At 38.3% G+C, this 19908-nt stretch overlaps 4 protein-coding genes across 4 annotated transcripts; 1 reads left to right on the forward strand and 3 right to left on the reverse strand.

Annotated features, from left to right (window-relative positions):
- The first annotated feature begins 1309 nt into the window (after nt 1–1309).
- LOC124048179 (gamma-crystallin S-1-like) lies at nt 1310–2554 on the forward strand. Its single transcript, XM_046368694.1, has 3 exons — nt 1310–1363; nt 1819–2061; nt 2207–2554. Exons 1-3 carry the CDS (start codon nt 1355–1357, stop codon nt 2483–2485), a joined length of 531 nt encoding a protein of 176 aa, XP_046224650.1. The 5' UTR covers nt 1310–1354; the 3' UTR covers nt 2486–2554.
- A 3526-nt stretch (nt 2555–6080) lies between these two features.
- Nucleotides 6081–7114, reverse strand: LOC124048134 (gamma-crystallin M1-like). The gene is made up of 3 exons (XM_046368601.1): nt 7003–7114; nt 6519–6770; nt 6081–6407 (listed from the first exon to the last, which is right to left on the reverse strand). The coding sequence occupies exons 1-3, from the start codon at nt 7009–7011 to the stop codon at nt 6129–6131; spliced, it is 540 nt and encodes a 179-aa protein (XP_046224557.1). The 5' UTR covers nt 7012–7114; the 3' UTR covers nt 6081–6128.
- Nucleotides 7115–9785: 2671 nt separating this feature from the next.
- Nucleotides 9786–10936, reverse strand: LOC124048185 (gamma-crystallin M2-like). The gene is made up of 3 exons (XM_046368708.1): nt 10799–10936; nt 10401–10643; nt 9786–10120 (listed from the first exon to the last, which is right to left on the reverse strand). Exons 1-3 carry the CDS (start codon nt 10805–10807, stop codon nt 9848–9850), a joined length of 525 nt encoding a protein of 174 aa, XP_046224664.1. The 5' UTR covers nt 10808–10936; the 3' UTR covers nt 9786–9847.
- A 3785-nt stretch (nt 10937–14721) lies between these two features.
- Nucleotides 14722–16544, reverse strand: LOC124048172 (gamma-crystallin M2-like). Its single transcript, XM_046368683.1, has 3 exons — nt 16388–16544; nt 15928–16170; nt 14722–15064 (listed from the first exon to the last, which is right to left on the reverse strand). Exons 1-3 carry the CDS (start codon nt 16400–16402, stop codon nt 14789–14791), a joined length of 534 nt encoding a protein of 177 aa, XP_046224639.1. The 5' UTR covers nt 16403–16544; the 3' UTR covers nt 14722–14788.
- Nucleotides 16545–19908: the final 3364 nt, after the last annotated feature.

Raw genomic sequence — 19908 nt, forward strand, 5'->3', positions numbered from 1 at the left:
GTATGTTTCCTTGAAAGCAAAATACTCGTTTGGCTTCTTTTGTAGTCATAGACATGAATATTTTAATACAAAAAAAGTGGAACCGCAATCTCTCTCAATTGTATTTTTAACTTCAAACTACCTTGATACCAACTTGTGATTGTCTATCAGCTGACAGAGTTGTTGCAGAGAGGAATCACAATGTGTTGTGGAAGCAGTTTGCTATTTGAATATGTGAGTAGTGACCATGGTGGTACTGTTGAACAGTTTGTCCTGTTCCAATTCACAGTCATTCAGGTTTCATTACGCACTTCTGGAAATGACTGGAGAATCGGGAAGCAGCCATTCATTACAGTCAAAATGAGTCCCAATGTAAATATTCAAGGTCACTCTCCTGCTGGCCACTAGAGTCACTCTCCTGGTGACTATAGTGTAAAATTCTAGCAATACAGTCAATCACATGACCTGGGTTGTTGGCCACACCAGCAGCCCCTCACTTGGCTGTGGATCAACTGAGACCAGAGGTGGCACGAGCACAAGTTGACTGGACATATTCCAAAACCTCACCCCTGAAACAGTACGGAAACCACCAGGCAAGGGTAGTCAAATCTGTCCTTTTCTTATAGTCCATCATATTGTTATTATATTTTGCAGTGTGTTTGAAATGTTAATGGATTATATTTGTATGTAGCTAGAGATTCAGAAAGTAGTACATGTCAAACAATAATGGTGATATTTGTGCACATCTGATCATATTTTACATTCACTCCAGTGAAAGGTGAATCACATAAATCAATTCATGTGTATCTGTGAGAGCTTACTTTTAAAGATCAAATAAATGCTTGATAAATCAGTTTTGTGTTGGGTACTCTGTCATCAGCTTTGGGTTGGGTATTCTGTCATCAGCTTTGGGTTGGGTATTCTGTCATCAGCTTTGGGTTGGGTATTCTGTCATCAGCTTTGTGTTGGGTACTCTGTCATCAGCTTTGGGTTGGGTATTCTGTCATCAGCTTTGGGTTGGGTATTCTGTCATCAGCTTTGGGTTGGGTATTCTGTCATCAGCTTTGGGTTGGGTATTCTGTCATTCGTTCTTTAAGTTACTAGATCTTGTTTTGCCACTGATAAACACATGTCTATTACATGAGGGGTTAATTAGCACCATTGAAGCCTTTGTGTACGGAACAAAAAGGTCATTCACCCTGCTGACAAAGAAAAACAACTGTCTTTTGTAGTTTGGCAGCCGTACTGTCTTTTCAAAAAGGCTGACATCTAAAGTTAATTGATCAACATATCAATGTCTCTATTCCTAGAGGGTATAAAAAGGGCCATGGTTCGCCTAGTCAGTGTTGCAGTGTGACCAAATTTAGCCAACACAATGGGAAAGGTAAGGATTGTTGTTTCGCTGCACATATTCTGTCCCGTCACACGTTCTTGTTCACTGTTTGTCTGACAGAACACAGAACAATGAACACCTGCGAGAGATCCTTTGCGTTGAACTGAATGGGGTCGTTTTACCAGCCATACACATGTTATTTCCATTGTTCATACAGATGTAGGATCTTAATTTGACCTACATTGTCACGGCAAAATAATCCTGCAGCAACAGGTTTTGAACATTTAGTCCATAATGCAGCTTTATTGGTGGTTAGGCTATTAGCTGGCAAAAAGTGGGCTACATGAAAAGTGCCATACTGTTAATATAACCATGTGTTAGTGTGGATTTGCAGAGAATTTATGTAAATCACGAAGCTTGGTGCTTGAAAATTCTCAGCAACAAAAGAATGATAAAATTAAGATCCTACACCTGTAAGCATGTTTTACTTCCATTACTATTTTTAGATAATCTTCTACGAGGACAAGAACTTCCAGGGTCGCTCCTATGAGTGCAGCGTCGACTGTGCCGACCTGCACACCCATTTCAGCCGCTGTAACTCCATCCAAGTGGAGAGCGGTAGCTGGATGGTCTATGAGCGGCCAAACTACATGGGCTACCAATACTTTCTGAGAAGGGGAGAGTATCCCGACTACCAGCGCTGGATGGGCTTTAATGATTGTGTGAAATCCTGCCGCATGATTCCTCAAGTGAGCCCATATTCCTCTTTCCTGGTATACAAGTTAACCCATCATTGATGTAGGTAGTAATAAACATGGTAAATAAAAATGAAACTTGAAACTTAATAGTAAATAAACTGAATGAACGTAGCTGTCTTCTCTCCCTTGTCCTCAGAATCAGGGAGCTCACAAGATGAGAATCTACGAGCGCTCTGACTTTGGCGGTCAGATGTTGGAGTTTGCCGATGACCTCCCCTCCCTCTATGATCGATTCCAGTACGATGATATCCACTCCTGCAATGTTATGGAGGGGTATTGGCTCTTCTATGAGCATCCCAACTACAGAGGCAGGCAGTACCTCCTGAGGCCTGGCGAGTACAGGAGATACAGTGACTGGGGAGCCATCAATTCAAGGATTGGTTCAATCAGACGTGCTGTTGCTCACCCAAACTGACAGGCAATACATCGTCAACATGAAACTGAGCCTAACATTTAAATGAAATAAAGTTAGGTCCACCTGCAATCCTATTGTCTTCTATAGTGTTCACACAATAAGTATGAAAACCTATTGTCCCTATAACCTAGTATACACCATGAAAGGTTCCAACACATTTGTTGAATCGAGGCATTTAATAGTTTTACGTCTTATTCTGTCATTTTGAGAGAAAACTGATGGTCATATTCATCGTCCAAATACAAAATTATAGTCAATAAAATAATGGTTTCAATTTTCAAGCTATTTATCCAAAGACGTAAGAATGTTTACCTCACTCTCCTAAAATATTTTTACTTCCAAAATAAGACAAAAAAAACATAATTTGAGATCAGAATTTTAACACCCACTGTGTTAAATGTAACACTTTCTTAGTGTGAACTGTGACCCACCGAAATAGTGTCAAACCAACACTTTTCAAAAGCTTGATGAACTAACCCCTCAAGAGCATTGTGTCCCTAACACCATGGGGGTGTTGCACTTTCTGACTTAAAATGAACACTTTATTGGAGCTGATGCTGTTACACTTTCTCAGTGTTGGGTAATTAACACTTTATTAGAGCTGATGCTGTTACACTTTCTCAGTGTTGGGTAATTAACACTTTATTAGAGCTGATGCTGTTACACTTTCTCAGTGTTGGGTAATTAACACTTTATTAGAGCTGATGCTGTTACACTTTCTCAGTGTTGGGTAATTAACACTTTATTAGAGCTGATGATGTTACACTTACTCAGTGTTGGGTAATTAACACTTTATTAGAGCTGATGCTGTTACACTTTCTCAGTGTTGGGTAATTAACACTTTATTAGAGCTGATGCTGTTACACTTTCTCAGTGTTGGGTAATTAACACTTTATTAGAGCTGATGCTGTTACACTTTCTCAGTGTTGGGTAATTAACACTTTATTAGAGCTGATGCTGTTACACTTTCTCAGTGTTGGGTAATTAACACTTTATTAGAGCTGATGCTGTTACACTTTCTCAGTGTTGGGTAATTAACACTTTATTAGAGCTGATGCTGTTACACTTTCTCAGTGTTGGGTAATTAACACTTTATTAGAGCTGATGCTGTTACACTTTCTCAGTGTTGGGTAATTAACACTTTATTAGAGCTGATGCTGTTACACTTTCTCAGTGTTGGGTAATTAACACTTTATTAGAGCTGATGCTGTTACACTTTCTCAGTGTTGGGTAATTAACACCTGTGGTCTTGCAGTAACTTGTTTTTTTTTACACTGTAGGGTTAAAGTGTTATTTTCATATTTATTTCCCAGGGTGCTTTTAGAGCTAATTTTTGAGATTCTAGTACCACCCATGACTGTATTTGCTAGTGACAGAGATATCATTAACCAACAATGCAGTTTTAAGAAAACATCTAAAAAAAGTAAGAGATAAGAATAACAAATAATTAAAGAGCAGCAGTGAAATAACAGTAGCAGGGATATGTACAGGGGGAAACAACAACCCCATGTGGTGTTGATTCTGCTGTGATTCAAACAACACTTATTTTACTATCTGTAGGTGGGGTCCATTTAAATCCCACTGGTGTTAACCCCACTAGAATCAACACTCAAAAAGAACACCGTTTTTTTTATCTCATCACCAAGATATGAACACCTGCACATTTGTTGCGCAACAGCAACTCTCAATACCTCAATGTGAGTGACGGAGAGAACACATAGACTCATTCAATAAAAAATGTGTACATCAAGCACAATTCTGCACAACATAACAGTTGTTTCTGGATACTGTATAAAATAAATGTATATTCCCAACTGTATAACTACCTCTACACAATAGTATATACCAGCTAGAGTTAGTTAGCGCGCTAACGTTGGCTAAATGTGCTTTTAATGCGTTGTTGGAGCCTTCATTGGCTAGCTAACTGCAGTGCTCTTAGTTAATATGTAACGTTATGCATTAACCTCCGGAAATCCTAACCTTACCTAACTGCTTAGGGGGAAAATGCAAAACTGTAACGTTACCTTAGTCGTTAGAACAGCGTCAAGGCCGGGGAAAATTCAACTTAATCCGTGTATTCAGTCATTTGTCATGCCCATTTCAAAAAAAATTCTCTATTCAAATTTGGTTCTTCATCATCATGAACCACACTCTGTCAACTAGACTGGCTTGATAAGTGACCTTGTCAGAGACCTGAACACTTGCTTTAGCTCCCCTAGCTAATGCCAAGGTATTATCTCAGCAAGCTTAAACTGTGGAGATTGGTAACCAGTCGGTTGCAAACACACATAACACTAGAACTGTTCTGAGCACATTTTCCTTCTTGGTCTTCAACCTCCCTCTATTCCCATTTTGAAATTAACATAAATATGCCGATATCTCACACTAATTTTCCAGACAATCCGCAACCCAACACGTTTTATTACTCTAAATAGACTTGAAAACTTGGTTGGAATTTGAGGACATGTTCTCAACTGGTTTATTGTATTTATTTATTTATTTTATTGTATAGCTTACTAATCAGACCAATATCTATTTGTACAGTTAGATGACAAATCAAAGTTTAATTTGATGTTCCTGCTGTTCTCTTTGGCCAGAATCTTAACAGAATCTTAATTTGATCTCAATTCACAATTTATACAAGTAAATTGAGTTTAGCACATGGTCCTGAGGTTAGGATTTAGGCCTTCGTGTATGCTGTCCCTTAGTAACATAAATATGGTATGCTATTTCTTTGATATGCAGACTAGCTACATCCACAGTTGTGGGCCTTGAGTTGAGACATAAAGGCATCATCCTCCCATGTGATGTGTGCCATAAGCACTCTGGGTAATTAGGTACTCCTCATAGGAATATTTTAGTCCCTTTAGAATTGTATGGAACGTAACGGTGTCTGGCCTAGTGGTAGAGCTACCCATTCCAGACCAGGCATACCCACTGGAAACGGGGTTACGAATCCCGACGTTCTCATCTGTCATATATGTCTCCCACTGTCGATACACAATATATTAACCAAAATAAAAATATATATATTTAAAGAATTACAAATAATTAAGGCTAAAGTCAAGCACATTATTTCAACCATTCTACTATAATTATGTATGAACTAAATAACTAATAACCCCCTTCTTTAAATCATTATAACTTATGACCCCCTTCTTTAAATCATTATAACTTATGACCCCCTTCTTTAAATCATTTTTAGTGTACCTTAAAGTCTTTAAAAACGTCACAAAAGCATTCAGGTATGACCTGAAACTTGGAGTGCAGCTTGCACAATGTAAAAGAGTTGCACCATACTACTTACAGCACTTTGTCATGTAATCACTGTGGTAAAATGTACCAGACACTCTTATCCAGAGCGACTTACATGAGCAATTAGGGTTAAACGCCTTGCTCAAGGGCACATTGACAGATTTGTCAACTAGTCGGCTCGGGGATTCAAACCAGCGACCTTTCAGTTAATGGCTCAATGCTCTTAACCACTAGGCTACCTGTCACCTATTTACAAAGCTTCAGTGATGTTAAATATGGTGTGCAATTTGTTTTGACTGAAGCTGAATACCAGTAGATGAAAATCAGACAGACAATTTAGTTATGAAAGATCTTCAATTATTTTATTACCTTGAACAATTAAATACATTTAATTGCACATATCAGTGATACGCCTCATGCTCATAAACTTCATGCCACTCATGCCCATCTCTCTGAAGCTCCTGTACTCTCCAGGCCTCATGTACATCTGCCTGCCTCTGAAGTGGGGCTGCTCGTACATCAGCCAGTGGCCGTCCATCACGTTGCAGGACTGGCAGTCGGACATACGGTAACGCTCCTGGATGGAATCACAGTCGTCCATCATCTCATGCATCTGGCCCCCGAAGTTCTCCCTCTCGTAGATCCTCATCCTGAAGGATCCTCTGTGCTGTAATGCATTTATTTACATTAATGTAGGATGTTTATGTTCTTTGAAAGTTGTTCATCCTAAAATAGGAAATTGCACAATAATGTATAAACGTGAGATAAGGTGTCTTACCTGGGGGATCATTCTACAGGACCGGATGTTGTCAAACATCATGCCCATGCTTATCATGCGCTGCATGTCAGGGTACTCTCCCCTCCTCATAAAGAACTGCTGGCCCATGAAGCTGGCGCGCTCGTACGCCATGAAGCACCCGCTCTCCACTCTGCAGGACTGGCAGCGGGACATGTAGGAGGAAATGTCGGGGCAGTCGCTCATGCACTCATAGGAGCGGCCCTGGAAGTTCCTGTCCTCGTAGAAGGTAATCTATAGGAAAAGGAGGGACATATTTGTTTTGTTCCTGAAATGGCATAAAGCATGTACTGTACGGTCATTTTATTTTTTAGACACGGGTAATGTTGGATTACTGATTCCTGTAACACATAGCTAATGTTTCTGTAATATTTCTGTACTATTATATTTACAGAATATAAGATGTACATTTCACTATTATAAAACTGTAGCCTACATGTAGCTACTGTAAGTCTGCTCAGATTACCTTGCCCATGTTGGTGGTTGGTGGTTGGTGGTTGATCAGCTTGTACTTCTACCATCACTCTGTGGTAATTTTATACAGAAACCAGAGGGCCAAGGTTTGTTGTTATTCAAATGTCCAAAGGTGATGATTGAGCAGTATGACAGCTTTTGCTGATCACGGCCTATGAATTGTAACAAAGGTGTGCATCCATACATTTCTGGCAGGGATGACCTGTGTTGTCGGTTACATTATAAGCATAACTTTTGTGTACGCGTATCAGTAAGAATGTTCTTTGCATTCATTGTGGTCTGGTAATCGAGGATGTACAGTAGAGAACCTGAGATGAGGTTGATTTACAGTACACATCCCTGTTGAACAGATAGAGACCAATATTACAGCTACTTTTACAGTTATAGTAAAAAAATAAGCAATTTTATGATGTCCTCAATCTAGTAGAGTATACTGGTCATGTTTGGACATCACTTTTATAATGATTTCATGTCCTTGAAATAATAATTTTATAACATGCAACTATAGATTCTTATTGATAACTGAGTGGAAAGGTAGCCTAGCGGTTAGAGTGTTGGTCCAGTATACGAAAGGTAGTTGGTTTGAAAACCTGACCTGACAAGGTGAGAAATCTGTCGAAGTGCACTTGAGCATTGGTGCTTTCTTGCTATGGTTGACCCTATAAAACAACACACTCACTACACATATCTGATGTACAGGACAATGTTTTTCTGAAAGGAAATTATTGTTTCACCTGCCTGTAAATTGTATTTGTCATTTATCCACTGGATAGTGTGCTGATAAATGTTTGTGAAATTAATTGAATAATTGTTGTTTAATGAATTGAATATTAGAATTGGTTATGATGGGTGATTGATTTACAATGACAACCATCACACCGTCAAGACACAAGTGCATGTACTTCCTTCAGTTCAAAAAGATGCCGGGGACTGATAGGGGCTGGTGTATATGTGACAATTGCATAGGAAGTATGCATGTGCTTTTACAATTGACTTACTTATTTCTCTCATGTCACTTTCATTTTCTACAATATACTGTATGTAGCGATGCACGTATGTCATTTTATACAATATACTGTATGTAGCGATGCACGCATGTCATTTTATACAATATACTGTATGTAGCGATGCACGTATGTCATTTTATACAATATACTGTATGTAGCGATGCACGTATGTCATTTTATACAATATACTGTATGTAGCGATACACGCATGTCATTTTCTACAATATACTGTATGTAGCGATGCACGTATGTCATTTTCTCTTCATCTCACAAATAATTCATTACTGATTACTAAAATGATATAATGCTGATTTCTGATTTTGCTGAGACCAGAATTAATGTTTTTTTATCTTTTAATTTCCTCATATAATTGTTTGAATATTTGCCAAACCCTTCTACCATTATTACAATAATGGTTAAGAATTAATATCATATTATTTAGTTCTGATTGAGGTAATAAGTAAATTACCAAGTAGCATGAGCCTCGGCTAATGGGAGCCGGATCGGCTCATAAGAGCAGGAGCTAATCCTGTTTCTGTAGAATGAGGCAGCTTGATGTACAAGTACACCTCCTGGACAGGACCCTAGTCTGTTGCAATCTATCTCTTTACTGCTGAGTGCCAAGCAGAGATGCATAGGGTCCAATCTTTGGTATTACTTGCCCAGTGATCACAAGTTGGATGATTGAAGTGATAGCTCAACTCATGTTGATGGTAATTATGGTCTTTATTTTTTGTTTTGTCTTTTAATACATAACTGCGTATTGTTTAAGGTGATTTTCTATATGTTCCTAGATGTGTGGTTTTCTTTATATGTGAAAATATATTTTTTAAATTAACTATACTGGAATCTTTCTTTTTAGGCAGTCCCTTCGCACAAACCACGTTTGGTACCACTTTATAATAACTTTCATGAATCAGCCATTATAAATGTTTGTAAATATTTATATATGCTCATAAATATATTACAAATTACTTTAAATGCTTAGGAATTGTATTTATTTATTACTAGTTTATTAATGCTAGAGAACAGCGTTCAACCTATATTTTCTCAGTTATACTTTCCACTAATCTGCATTCCAGCAACATTAAGGCAGTTATATACAATTACAAATATTACATGTCATGCCTGACTCCTTAGACCAGGGCTTTTCTTCAACTAAGTGTCGGGACCAAAAGTGGCCCCTGGGCATGTGAAAGGGGGCTCGTGAGTTATCAGAATACACTTATAATCACACACCGTTTTTTAAAGTTTGGGTCGTTGGGGGGCGATTTGGGTCACAGGAGGACGGTGAATTTCTTATTTGGGTCTTGAGCTGGAAAAGTTTAAGAAGCCATTCCTTAGACAGTCACTTATGGTAGCTAAGGCCATTTGATTTCAGCCTCCGAAAGTCTAGTAGCCATAGTATTTTTTACAACTTTCTGGCACTGAAAGTTGAAAACAGTGACCTCCAGATGAGTGGTGTATGTTTTCAGGTTTGAATGCAGTATGTGCCATAGTAAGTACTCTAATTTCAGGTTTTAATGCAGTAAGTACCATAGTAAGTACTCTAATTGGTCAATATATGAGATACTGGATGCAAGGCCTTAACAAAGTGGTAGTTGATAATTGTTCGCACAAGTAATGACATGGCCTTCATTGAATCATTCTTGTTAGTGTAATTTTATACCAACTTAAAACCACATAGATACAGTGAACATTTAACGAATATGAGTTATTTCAATAATGAAAATGTAAACAAGTCAGAGATCATTCGTACACAAAGGGGTTAAAAATTCAACCATTTTAATAACTAAGCATGTATTTACAGCAAGTGCTTGAGCAGGATGGCTAAAAGTCAGTGACCCGTCTGAAAGAGCCTACAATGGCGCAGGTGGCGCACCATTCACGGTATCTCCTGTACTCTCCGGTTCTCAGGAAGTACTGTCGACCCCGGTAGTTGGGATACTCGTAGAAGATCCAGAAGCCATTCATGATATTACAGGAGTAGATGTGGCGGTGGTGGAAACGATCAGACACACAGGGACAGTCATCCATGAACTCCATCATGTGACCACTGAAATCGGCCTTCTCGTAGATTCGCATCCTATATGAACCCCGGTACTGTGGAGCAAAAGAAAGAGCAATCAAGATGGCATCCAGTTGATACCGTACAGAGAGTAGATGGATAATATAATGGCATGGTGGCATTAAATATCAAAATCCATTTCCTGGATAGTTCTAGGAAGCTCATGAATCTAAATCATAAAACAGAGATGATGCAGATAAAGATAAAGATAAATAAATTATGTTCTTATCCTTGCTCCAACTCTCTTGTCTTGATAATCATTTTCAGGTACCTTCCTATGTCTCAGTAAGACATCCATACCCAGTCAGAACTTACCATTGGAATCATACGACATGATCGGATACAGCTGCTGAAGCCCATCCAACGCTGGTAATCAGTATACTCTCCCCTCCTCATGTAATACTGGTGACCCATGTAGTTGGGGCGTTCATAGATCATAAAACAGCCACTATCCACCCTGATGGAGTTACAGCGGCTGAAGTAGGAGTGCAGGTCTGTGCAGTCATTGCTGCACTCATAACTACGACCTTGGAAGTTCCTGTCCTCGTAAAATGTAATCTGCAAATCAAGAAATTCCAATTATAAATTTCACTTTGGGCTGATATAGGTGGGGTGGGACCCACTATACAGCATATACTGAGCACATTATATAGCAGACAAGGGAGTAAAATGGTCAGAGTTTACAGTTCAATAGCACAGAGAAAAAGTCCTACCTTGCCCATGGTCTCCGTTGGAGAGATTCCACATGTTTTCAGAGCTTTTTATACTACCTCTTGACAAACAAAGTATTGTTATTCAAATGCTCACATAGTTATAATTCAGGGTACTGGCACATGTTTTCCTTTTTGTTGGAGAACAACATTGGGTGAGAAATATGGATTTGTATTTGAAAAAACAGGATAAATAATTACTGGTTTGATGTTTTGACATGCATTGACAAAGGAAAAGACTAGTATGGTATCCACACGTCCAATAGACAATAGGTACAGAACAATATGGAACAGCCCTTTAGCATTAAATATGGTGCGTAACACTAGAGGTAGCCATTCAGGTCCTTGCTATCCTGGATCCTTGGGACGTCCCAACCCTGACTTTACCCCACTGAAGTTGACATTTAAAATGGTTAAGGTAGGGATTAAGGTCAGGGTTAGGTAAGGGTTATGGTTAAGGTTATGGTGAGGGTAAGGGTTAAGTTTAGGGTTCAGGGATTCACTATGGATTCTGTATTGCACTAGCCTAGCCATTCACTATGCAATCTCATTTGCATTCTCAACCCATTTTATGCAAATGAGTACAGTCCGAAAAATGACATCCTGCTTGCAACACATGGAGTATTTACAGTACGTGATGTGTCAACATCCAATGTGTCATAGGCTACTTACTGAACATTAATCACAGCACCAACATGATTACGAACACATTTGACTACAACTACATTATTACCCACCACCACCACCATTACTAGTGCACTTCTGCTCGCTGAAGTCAGAAGAATTCAAGTGAGTTTTACATTTTTTTTTGCCACATTCTAGCCTTTCTTCACTATCCATACCACAACTTACCATATCCACTGCCAAGGACAGTCCAAAACATCTTCCTTATTGGCCTGCTAAGCTAACGCTGTTCCCATGATCATCCTTGACTAATTACAGTTTGCTTTTACATGGTTAACAAACTATTTGTTTGTGTCATCCCTTTATCCCCAGAAATGCCAATCACCCCTGTGTTTACATGTTTTGCATAAACGTTACCAATGGCATTGTGCTGGAAAGCAGAATGTAATTTCATGACCATTACATGGCTCTCTAGTTAACGGTAGTTGGCTATGCTGTAGGCCTAGATCAATAACAGCCAAGAAATGAAGCAAAGTTTATATAAAATCGTTTTTTTTATAACAGTCCATTCGAACATAGAATGTACTGATTATACATCGTTAAGTGTACATGATACTGGACAATATAGAAACATTTGAGTTATTTTGGCAGGCTGATGGAAAGGTTACTGAAAATGTACCTCATAACACTTTTAAAAACATTTTCATCACAAATAGTACCTGTGAAGTCCCGATCAAAAACATCAAACGCCATTTAATTATTCCTAAATGCTCATTGTTGTTCCATAGAAGGACTGCGAGTTCTACGGTGAAATCAGTATATGTTAGAACCTCGTAGTTCACAACTTTAAAAAAAAAACTGTTGTTTAATGGGAATGAGGAGTTGAGGATAGAATATAAAATAATGTCTGACTTTAGGCTAAACCCAGTGGCCAAAGATGGATGAAATGCCGTCATTGAAGTAGTTATAATTTAGTTTGGAAGGGTCCAGTTGTATCTCACCTCACAAGCCAAGGAAACTAGAAGAATGTCTAGTTATTGGCCATGTTTTGTTGTCGCCTGTAGTTAGTTAATCTGCCCATAACGAACTCATTCATAGACTGGGTTCTTGCACTGAACAAAGAAGTAGGAAACTTTTCCATCTCACTTCCTGAAGGCTGCCAGGACATTGCATTTTAGTCATTTAGCAGACGCTCTTATCCAGAGCAACTTACAGGAGTAATTAAGAATAATAATTTATTACATTTGTAAAGCAGTTTTCATTATAAAGAATCATCTCAAAGTGCATAAAAGAAAAAAGAAAAGCAAATAGTTTTTTTTTACACAATTAAACAAACTGACGCAAAGAACCCAGCTGACGCTAGGACAACAAGGAGCACAGCTCTCAACACAAAGCCTTCCTAAAGAGAAAGGTCTTTAGGCCCGTTTTAAAGGAGCCCAGAGTCAGTGGTGCCCTCAGGTGGTCTGAGAGGGCATTCCAGAAGCTCTGAGCGGTCAAGCTGAATGCCCGATCCCTCAAGGAGCAGAGCTTGGTCCTGGGAGCGTGGAGGAGCAGGCTACTGCTTGACATGAGGTTAGGGTTATGAAGGAAGAGCAGTTCTTTGAGATAAGGAGTGGCATTGCCATGAAAACACTGGAAAGTCTGCAGGAGGTTTTTTAATTTAATCTGGAATGAGAAAGGGAGCCTGTGCAGAGATGCCAGGAAGGTGGGGATGTGATGGTATTTCCGCACTCATCAGGATCCTGGCAACCAATTCGGGTTAAGTGCATTGCTCAAGGGTACATCAACATATTTTTCACCTAGTCGGCTTAGGGATTCAAACCAGTGATCTTTCAGTTACTGGCCCAATGCTCTTAACCACTATGCTACCTGTAGCCCGGATGCCTGTACATAAATGATTGTGTGACCTAAACAGTATTTATCTTATACATTACTTTTGGAACTTCTTCGTGAGCATTGTTGAATGTTAGGATCTGTCATGCCTTGACCCACATCTTATTGATTTATTAATTGACTGTGAAATAAGATTACTTTACTTTTGGAACTTCTACATGAACATTGTTGAATGTTAGGATCTGTCATGTCTTGTCTTACCCCACATCTTATTGATTTATTACTTGGCTTTATGTTAGGGCTAAAAAGTGTGTCAATATGTGGTGCCGCTACAAAGACTATAAGTGGAGCAGAGAGTCAGTTTGGTTTATTGGCATGCTAAGGAATTCTCAAGATAACTCACATTAGGTAGTCGCTTGATGAAGACAAAATGCAGGGTAAGAAATATTGTCCTTATAAATATTGAGATATTGCCTTATAGTAAACTCAGCATTTGCTCATTAACTCAGATACTGCTCATTAAACTCAGCATCTAACCAGAGAATGATCTGGTTCCTTCATATTGTTTTAATTTCCTTGGTTATGTTACAGTATATCCTTATTATGAATTATGATATATCTTTATCTTATTTGATAAGTGCATTCTTGAAAATAAGCTGCATTCATATATCATTAAATATGCCATAAGAAGATCGTAAGAACAAAACTACTTTATAAAAATCTGATTCTCATCATTCAGCAATAGCAGGTACAGAGAAAGCAAAGGTGGTGATTAACATATATCTACATTCTGGTCTGTACAATTAGCATTAATATTCATATTTATATTTAATATGTATATTAATAAATAATAATTGTATTCCAGTAGGACAATGTGACTGCAACTATGAATGTGAATGTAGGATTTACAGGTGCACTCACCGTTATTGATGTGATGCCTCAAATTCACTACGTTCTCCAGTCAGAACTACTGCATAGAGTCTACTTCTTTTAGCATCATGGTATGGATAAATTCAACCACAATACATGAACAGCTGGCTAATCCCTTATGGGCCCCAAAACAGGGAGAGAGCGGCTCACGCTTTGTCTGCTTGCATTCTTTTGCCAATAAATGCATTTTTCTCACATATAATGTGGGGTTTAGTGATCAATCTGTACTTTTTGACATGAGTTATCAGAACAAACAAATGTTCTAGTAATGATTAGGTGTTTTGATATCCAACATGGAACGTAAATAGTTGTGGTGCTGTAATTATTTGTGTAGGATTTAGATATCTAGAGCCTACTGTAGCACAAGATCAATTATATATCTCAAATGCTCTACCAATAAACGTATTTAGACTGCGTAAAGAGATGTATTGAAATCAACAAACTTTGTGTGAATTGTCACCAGTGAGGGACTCAAGCAATGGGATTGAGTTTTGAGAATATACCAATCTCAATGAAAAGATGAGAAGAAACAGAAAAGGTTTTGATTACGAATCAAAGTTTATTGTGGACAGAGTGACAGTTGATAGTTTAAAATGGAGCTGTGGTTTAGTTGAAGTCGGTGATCCTTCTGAGGGAGCCGATCTTGGGGCTCTGGCCTCCCCAGTCGCTGAACCTCCTGTACTCACCGGGCCTCACATAGTACTGCCTTCCCTTGTAGTTGGGCTGGTCGTACATCAGCCAGTGGCCGTCCATCACGTTGCAGGAGTTGATGTCGGACATACGGAAACGGTCCTGAACGTTGGGGCAGTCGTCGCTCAGCTCGTTCATCTGGCCGCCCATGTCAGGACGATCGTACATTCTCATTTTGTAGTTGCCGCGGTGCTGTAACGGCATCAAACAGGTGTTATTACATAGTTATTACATAGTTACTACATGGTTACTACATGGTTACTGCATAGTTACTACATGGTTACTGCATAGTTATTACATAGTTACTACATGGTTACTGCATAGTTATTACATAGTTACTACATGGTTACTGCATAGTTATTACATAGTTACTACATGGTTACTGCATAGTTATTACATAGTTACTACATGGTTACTGCATAGTTATTACATAGTTACTACATGGTTACTGCATAGTTATTACATAGTTACTACATGGTTACTGCATAGTTATTACATGGTTACTACATGGTTACTGCATAGTCATTACATAGTTACTACATGGTTACTGAATAGTTATTACATAGTCATTACATAGTTACATGGTCATTACATAGATATTATATGGTTTCTGTATACTCAATTTGTATATTTCTTACATTTAATTAAATATAATGGTACATTTAGAGGTAAATGTTGCTGAGGCTTTCGTTGAAACTTAGATGTATGTTATATTCAACAAATGTATGACTGATTTATCTCATGGCAGCTACATGTTATTTGCAGGTAGCTCATTTACGCACATCCTAGTAAATCTAAATTAATCAATAAAATAAATGTTCAATATAATTGCAGTACTCAAATGTATCTGGTTATGACTTTGGCTCTACTATAAAGAATAGAAAATGTATGCCAGATATTTAAATCATTCAGTGAAAAACAAGAACTTTCCTTCAGCTTAGTGTGTTGTGAAAAGGGTTATGAAATGTAATGTTTCAAATGGTATATAACTGGAAGAGTAGCTGCTGCCTTGGCAACTGTACAACTGTAGATGCATTTCAAACCTTGTTACTCACCATGGGGATCATACGGCAGGACCTGATGCAGTCGTTGATGCCAATCATTCGCTGGTTATCGGGGTACTCTCCCCTCCTCACGAAGTACTGGTTTCCCATGTAGTTAGGGCGCTCGTAGACCATGAAGCAGCCGCTCTCAACCCTGAGGGAGTTGCAGCGGTTGAAGTAGGAGTGCAGGTCGGCACAGTCGCTGTTACACTCATGAGAGCGACCCTGGAAGTTCCTGTCCTCGTAGAAGATTATCTGCAAACAATCACATCACAGAATATCATTATCTCTAAAATGACAGGACTACTAAACTGCATGAGATCTGTCTGCTAAACTGGTTGTATTATCTGATCTATTTGTAGAAACTGTGCATGTAAAACTAAGGGGAAATTAATGAAATATTGTAAAATATCATTGTAAAATTGTTTAGATTTCATCTGAAAAGTTGTAAAACCATGGACTTCTATCTTACCTTTCCCATAGTCATGTTGGCGGTGGATGGGGGTGACAGCTCAGTGCTCAATGTCCCTCAGTTCAGCACTGTCTTTTATTTTAAAAAATAACACACACAGGGCAGCTGTGTGATTGCACAGCATAAAGTATTGTCATTCAAATATATCCCTCAGTCATGGTGATGATGTTTCAATGGTGGGGGTCTGTTGATGTATGAATGGCCGTGTGTAACCAGTTATTGTTCTATCCCTCATGTTCATCACAATTCTCCGAAAACACTACTGTATACCAGTCTGATACACTCACTGCACTGCATCAGCAAAACCTATCAACGCCATATTCATTATACAGTCGTCGTCAGCTACAGTACATGTTAGAGAGCCAATACACGGGCCATGAAATTAACAAATAATACTATTTGTATGAACTTAGCCTAGTTTATGCATCTTTGTAGAATAAACACATGGTAATCACCAATTTACAGTAGCATAAAGGGTTCTCCTGTGGGGACAATACTTCATTTCTAAGAGTGTATCATTGGTCAAGAATAGGCCCAGAGACTTGCTACCATCATGTGATCAAATGATATAGTCATCATTGATAAGTATTGGTCTATTCAATAGATTTGTCAATATTACTTTATTACGTTTTTCAAGAATCTAATCAAATGAACATGCCACATCAATGAAAGGCATTTTAACACTGTGAACATTGTTTTTGTCTGAAGATATTCCAATTTGAAAGTATCATTTTTGACTGTAGGCTTTGTAATAAGTTTCCTCTTCTAGGTATTTGTTAAATCAAATCATGTTGTTCAGGTTTGTTTCGACATCTTCTCTAATTAAATTTGTACTTTCTCAATCCTTTTATGTTTGTGTTTTATACCAAGAACAGGAAATGAGATGATCCATTCATGTGCAGGGAGGGTGGGGTCTCTTAACTTGATTGTATCACTCAAATGATAGCAAGATGGCTTTATGAGATTTTGTATATCCTATCACTGAGCCTGATGTCCGGGGTGAATATTCAAAGAGTTATTGTCCCACCATGGCTCCTGGCTAGCTGCAGAGGAGCTGGCCACAACGTTCAATTAATTGAGAGCAGGGTATGTTCAGTAGTACATGATTGATTGAATGGAACCCATTCTAGCACTCTTTCTGACCCATTTTCTGATTTTTCTGCACCCAAAGAAAAAAGGGTGCTATCTAGAACCTAAAAGGATTCTTCGGCTATCCCCGTAGGAGAACCCTTTGAAGAACCCTTTTTGGTTCCAGGTAGAACCCTTTTGGGTTCAATGTAAAAACCCTTTCCACAGATGTTTCTACATGGAATCCAAAAGGGTTTTTACCTGGAACTGAAAAGGGTTCTCCTATGGGGATAGCTGAAGAACCCTTTTGGAACCCTTTTGGAACCCTCAGCAGTGTGGGGGAAGGCTTCTCCATCTGCCCTTCCTTCTATCTTCTCTCCTCCTGCTACTCCCAAACCATCAAGGTCTCAGCAGTGGGGGGAGGACTTCTCCGTCTGCCCTTCTGCCCTTCTGTCTGTCGCTCTTTCTTATAACAGTCAGTATCAAATATGGGTTCTGTTTCCGAATATTGATTATATGTCTCCCTGTCTGAACTCATGGATTTTTAGAAAAATCAACATGTCTATCTATGGTAGTAATCCCTAAGATTATTAATAGTTTGATTAAGTTTATCTCAATACTCTCAATGATCCTGGATCCCCACAGATGTCATATATCCTTGTCCTGTTGGCTCAGAATATGTCCTTAAGACTTAACACAAGTCTATTCTTGCTAACTTTATTACCTTATTCAACAACAAAATATAACAATACTATCATATCAATTTCACAGCCTTGTTGTGTTAAATGTATTACACTGCATACAACAACAGCTAAGGTAAAATAAAATGTTGCTAGATTACTAAACATTACTTAAGTCAAAATAGTGGGAGTTTCAAAATAACCTTAATAACCTTAACCTTTTTTATTAACCCACCTTCGCCCCATTTTTAACCCATCATTCTCCATGAGAGTATTGTATAAAAAATACTACTACTGCTCAAAAGATAAAACAATAGCATAATCAGATCAAAATCACTACTCTGAACCTCCACAAAGAAAAATGATTGTACCCTTATGGCCATAGGAAGAGAGACTTAAGGAAGTCTACTCTTCGTCGAAGGCTATGCCCTTTCTTCCTTCTCATTGGTTCAAATTACAAATATGTCAAAGAACTATAAACTCCATCATAATTATCAATTACACAAATTACCTTAAAATCAGTATCACAAATGAACTTAAATTCATTATCCAAATGGCCCTGATCAGACCACAAAGGAAAGCCATCATAGAGGTCAAAAGTCATACCATCCCTTCAAAGAAGTGTTTCTTACTATATTAGACAAATTAAAGAAAAACCGTCAAACATTTTCTACAGGTTCCCGGAACATTCCCGTATCAAAAGAATTCACGTGTACCCTTTAACTTCTTATGGCTGCAGGGGCAGTATTGAGTAGCTTGAATGAAAGCTGCCCAGAGTAAACGGCCTGCTCCTCAGTCCCAGTTGCTAACATATGAATATTATTAGTAGTATTGGATAGAAAACACTCTGAAGTTTCTAAAACTTTTTGAATGATGTCTGTGAGTATAACAGAATGCATATGGAAGGCAAAAACATGAGAAGAAATCCAAACAGGAAGTGGGAAATCTGAGGTTGATCGATTTTCAACCCAGCCCCTATTGAATACACAGTGGGATATTGGTTATGTTGCATTTCCTAAGGCTTCCACTAGATGTCAACCGTCTTTAGAAACTTGAATGAGGACCTAGGCACGCGCATTACACATGAGAGCGACTTGCGTTCCATGGCTTTTCTACAGACAATGGAATTCTCCGGTTGGAACGTTATTGAAGATTTATGATAAAAACATCCTAAAGATTGATTCTATACTTAGTTTGAAATGTTTCTACGACCTGTAATATAACGTTTTGAACTTTTCGTCCAACATTCGGCTGGACCTGCATGAGCGTTTGGATTTGTGTACCTAACGCCCTAACAAAAGTGGACATAAATCATGGACATTATCGAACAAATCAAATCAAACATTTATTGTGGAACTAGGATTCCTGGGAGTACATTCTGATAAAGATCCTCAAAGATAAGGGAATATTTATAATGTTATTTCTGATTTCTTTTGACTCCAACATGGCGGATATTTTTTATTTCTGAGCTCCGTTCTCAGATTATTGCATGGTTTGCTTTTTCCGTAAAGTTTTTAAAAATCTGACACAGCGGTTGCATTAAGGAGATGTAATATCTATAATTCCATGTATAACACTTGTATTATCATCAATATTTATGATGAGTATTTCTGTCAAATTGATGTGGCTATGCAAAATCACTGGATGTTTTTGGAACTAGTGAATGTAATGCGCCAATGTAAACTCAGATTTCTTTCTATAAATATGGACTTTATCAAACAAACCACACATCTATTGTGTAACATGAAGTCCTATGAGTGTCATCTGATGAAG

Source organism: Oncorhynchus gorbuscha, linkage group LG01, assembly GCF_021184085.1.
Source record: "Oncorhynchus gorbuscha isolate QuinsamMale2020 ecotype Even-year linkage group LG01, OgorEven_v1.0, whole genome shotgun sequence".
NCBI lineage: Eukaryota > Metazoa > Chordata > Actinopteri > Salmoniformes > Salmonidae > Oncorhynchus > Oncorhynchus gorbuscha.

What these genes read in the sequence shown, in the direction of transcription:
- LOC124048185 (XM_046368708.1), bottom strand. An exon ending in CATGTCGTATGATTCCAATG is followed by an intron (nt 10,121 to 10,400) that starts GTAAGTTCTGAC and finishes TTTGCTCCACAG; the next exon opens with TACCGGGGTTCATATAGGAT.
- LOC124048134 (XM_046368601.1), bottom strand. An exon ending in CCTGTAGAATGATCCCCCAG is followed by an intron (nt 6,408 to 6,518) that starts GTAAGACACCTT and finishes AATGCATTACAG; the next exon opens with CACAGAGGATCCTTCAGGAT.
- LOC124048172 (XM_046368683.1), bottom strand. An exon ending in CCTGCCGTATGATCCCCATG is followed by an intron (nt 15,065 to 15,927) that starts GTGAGTAACAAG and finishes ATGCCGTTACAG; the next exon opens with CACCGCGGCAACTACAAAAT.
- LOC124048179 (XM_046368694.1), top strand. An exon ending in CCTGCCGCATGATTCCTCAA is followed by an intron (nt 2,062 to 2,206) that starts GTGAGCCCATAT and finishes CCTTGTCCTCAG; the next exon opens with AATCAGGGAGCTCACAAGAT.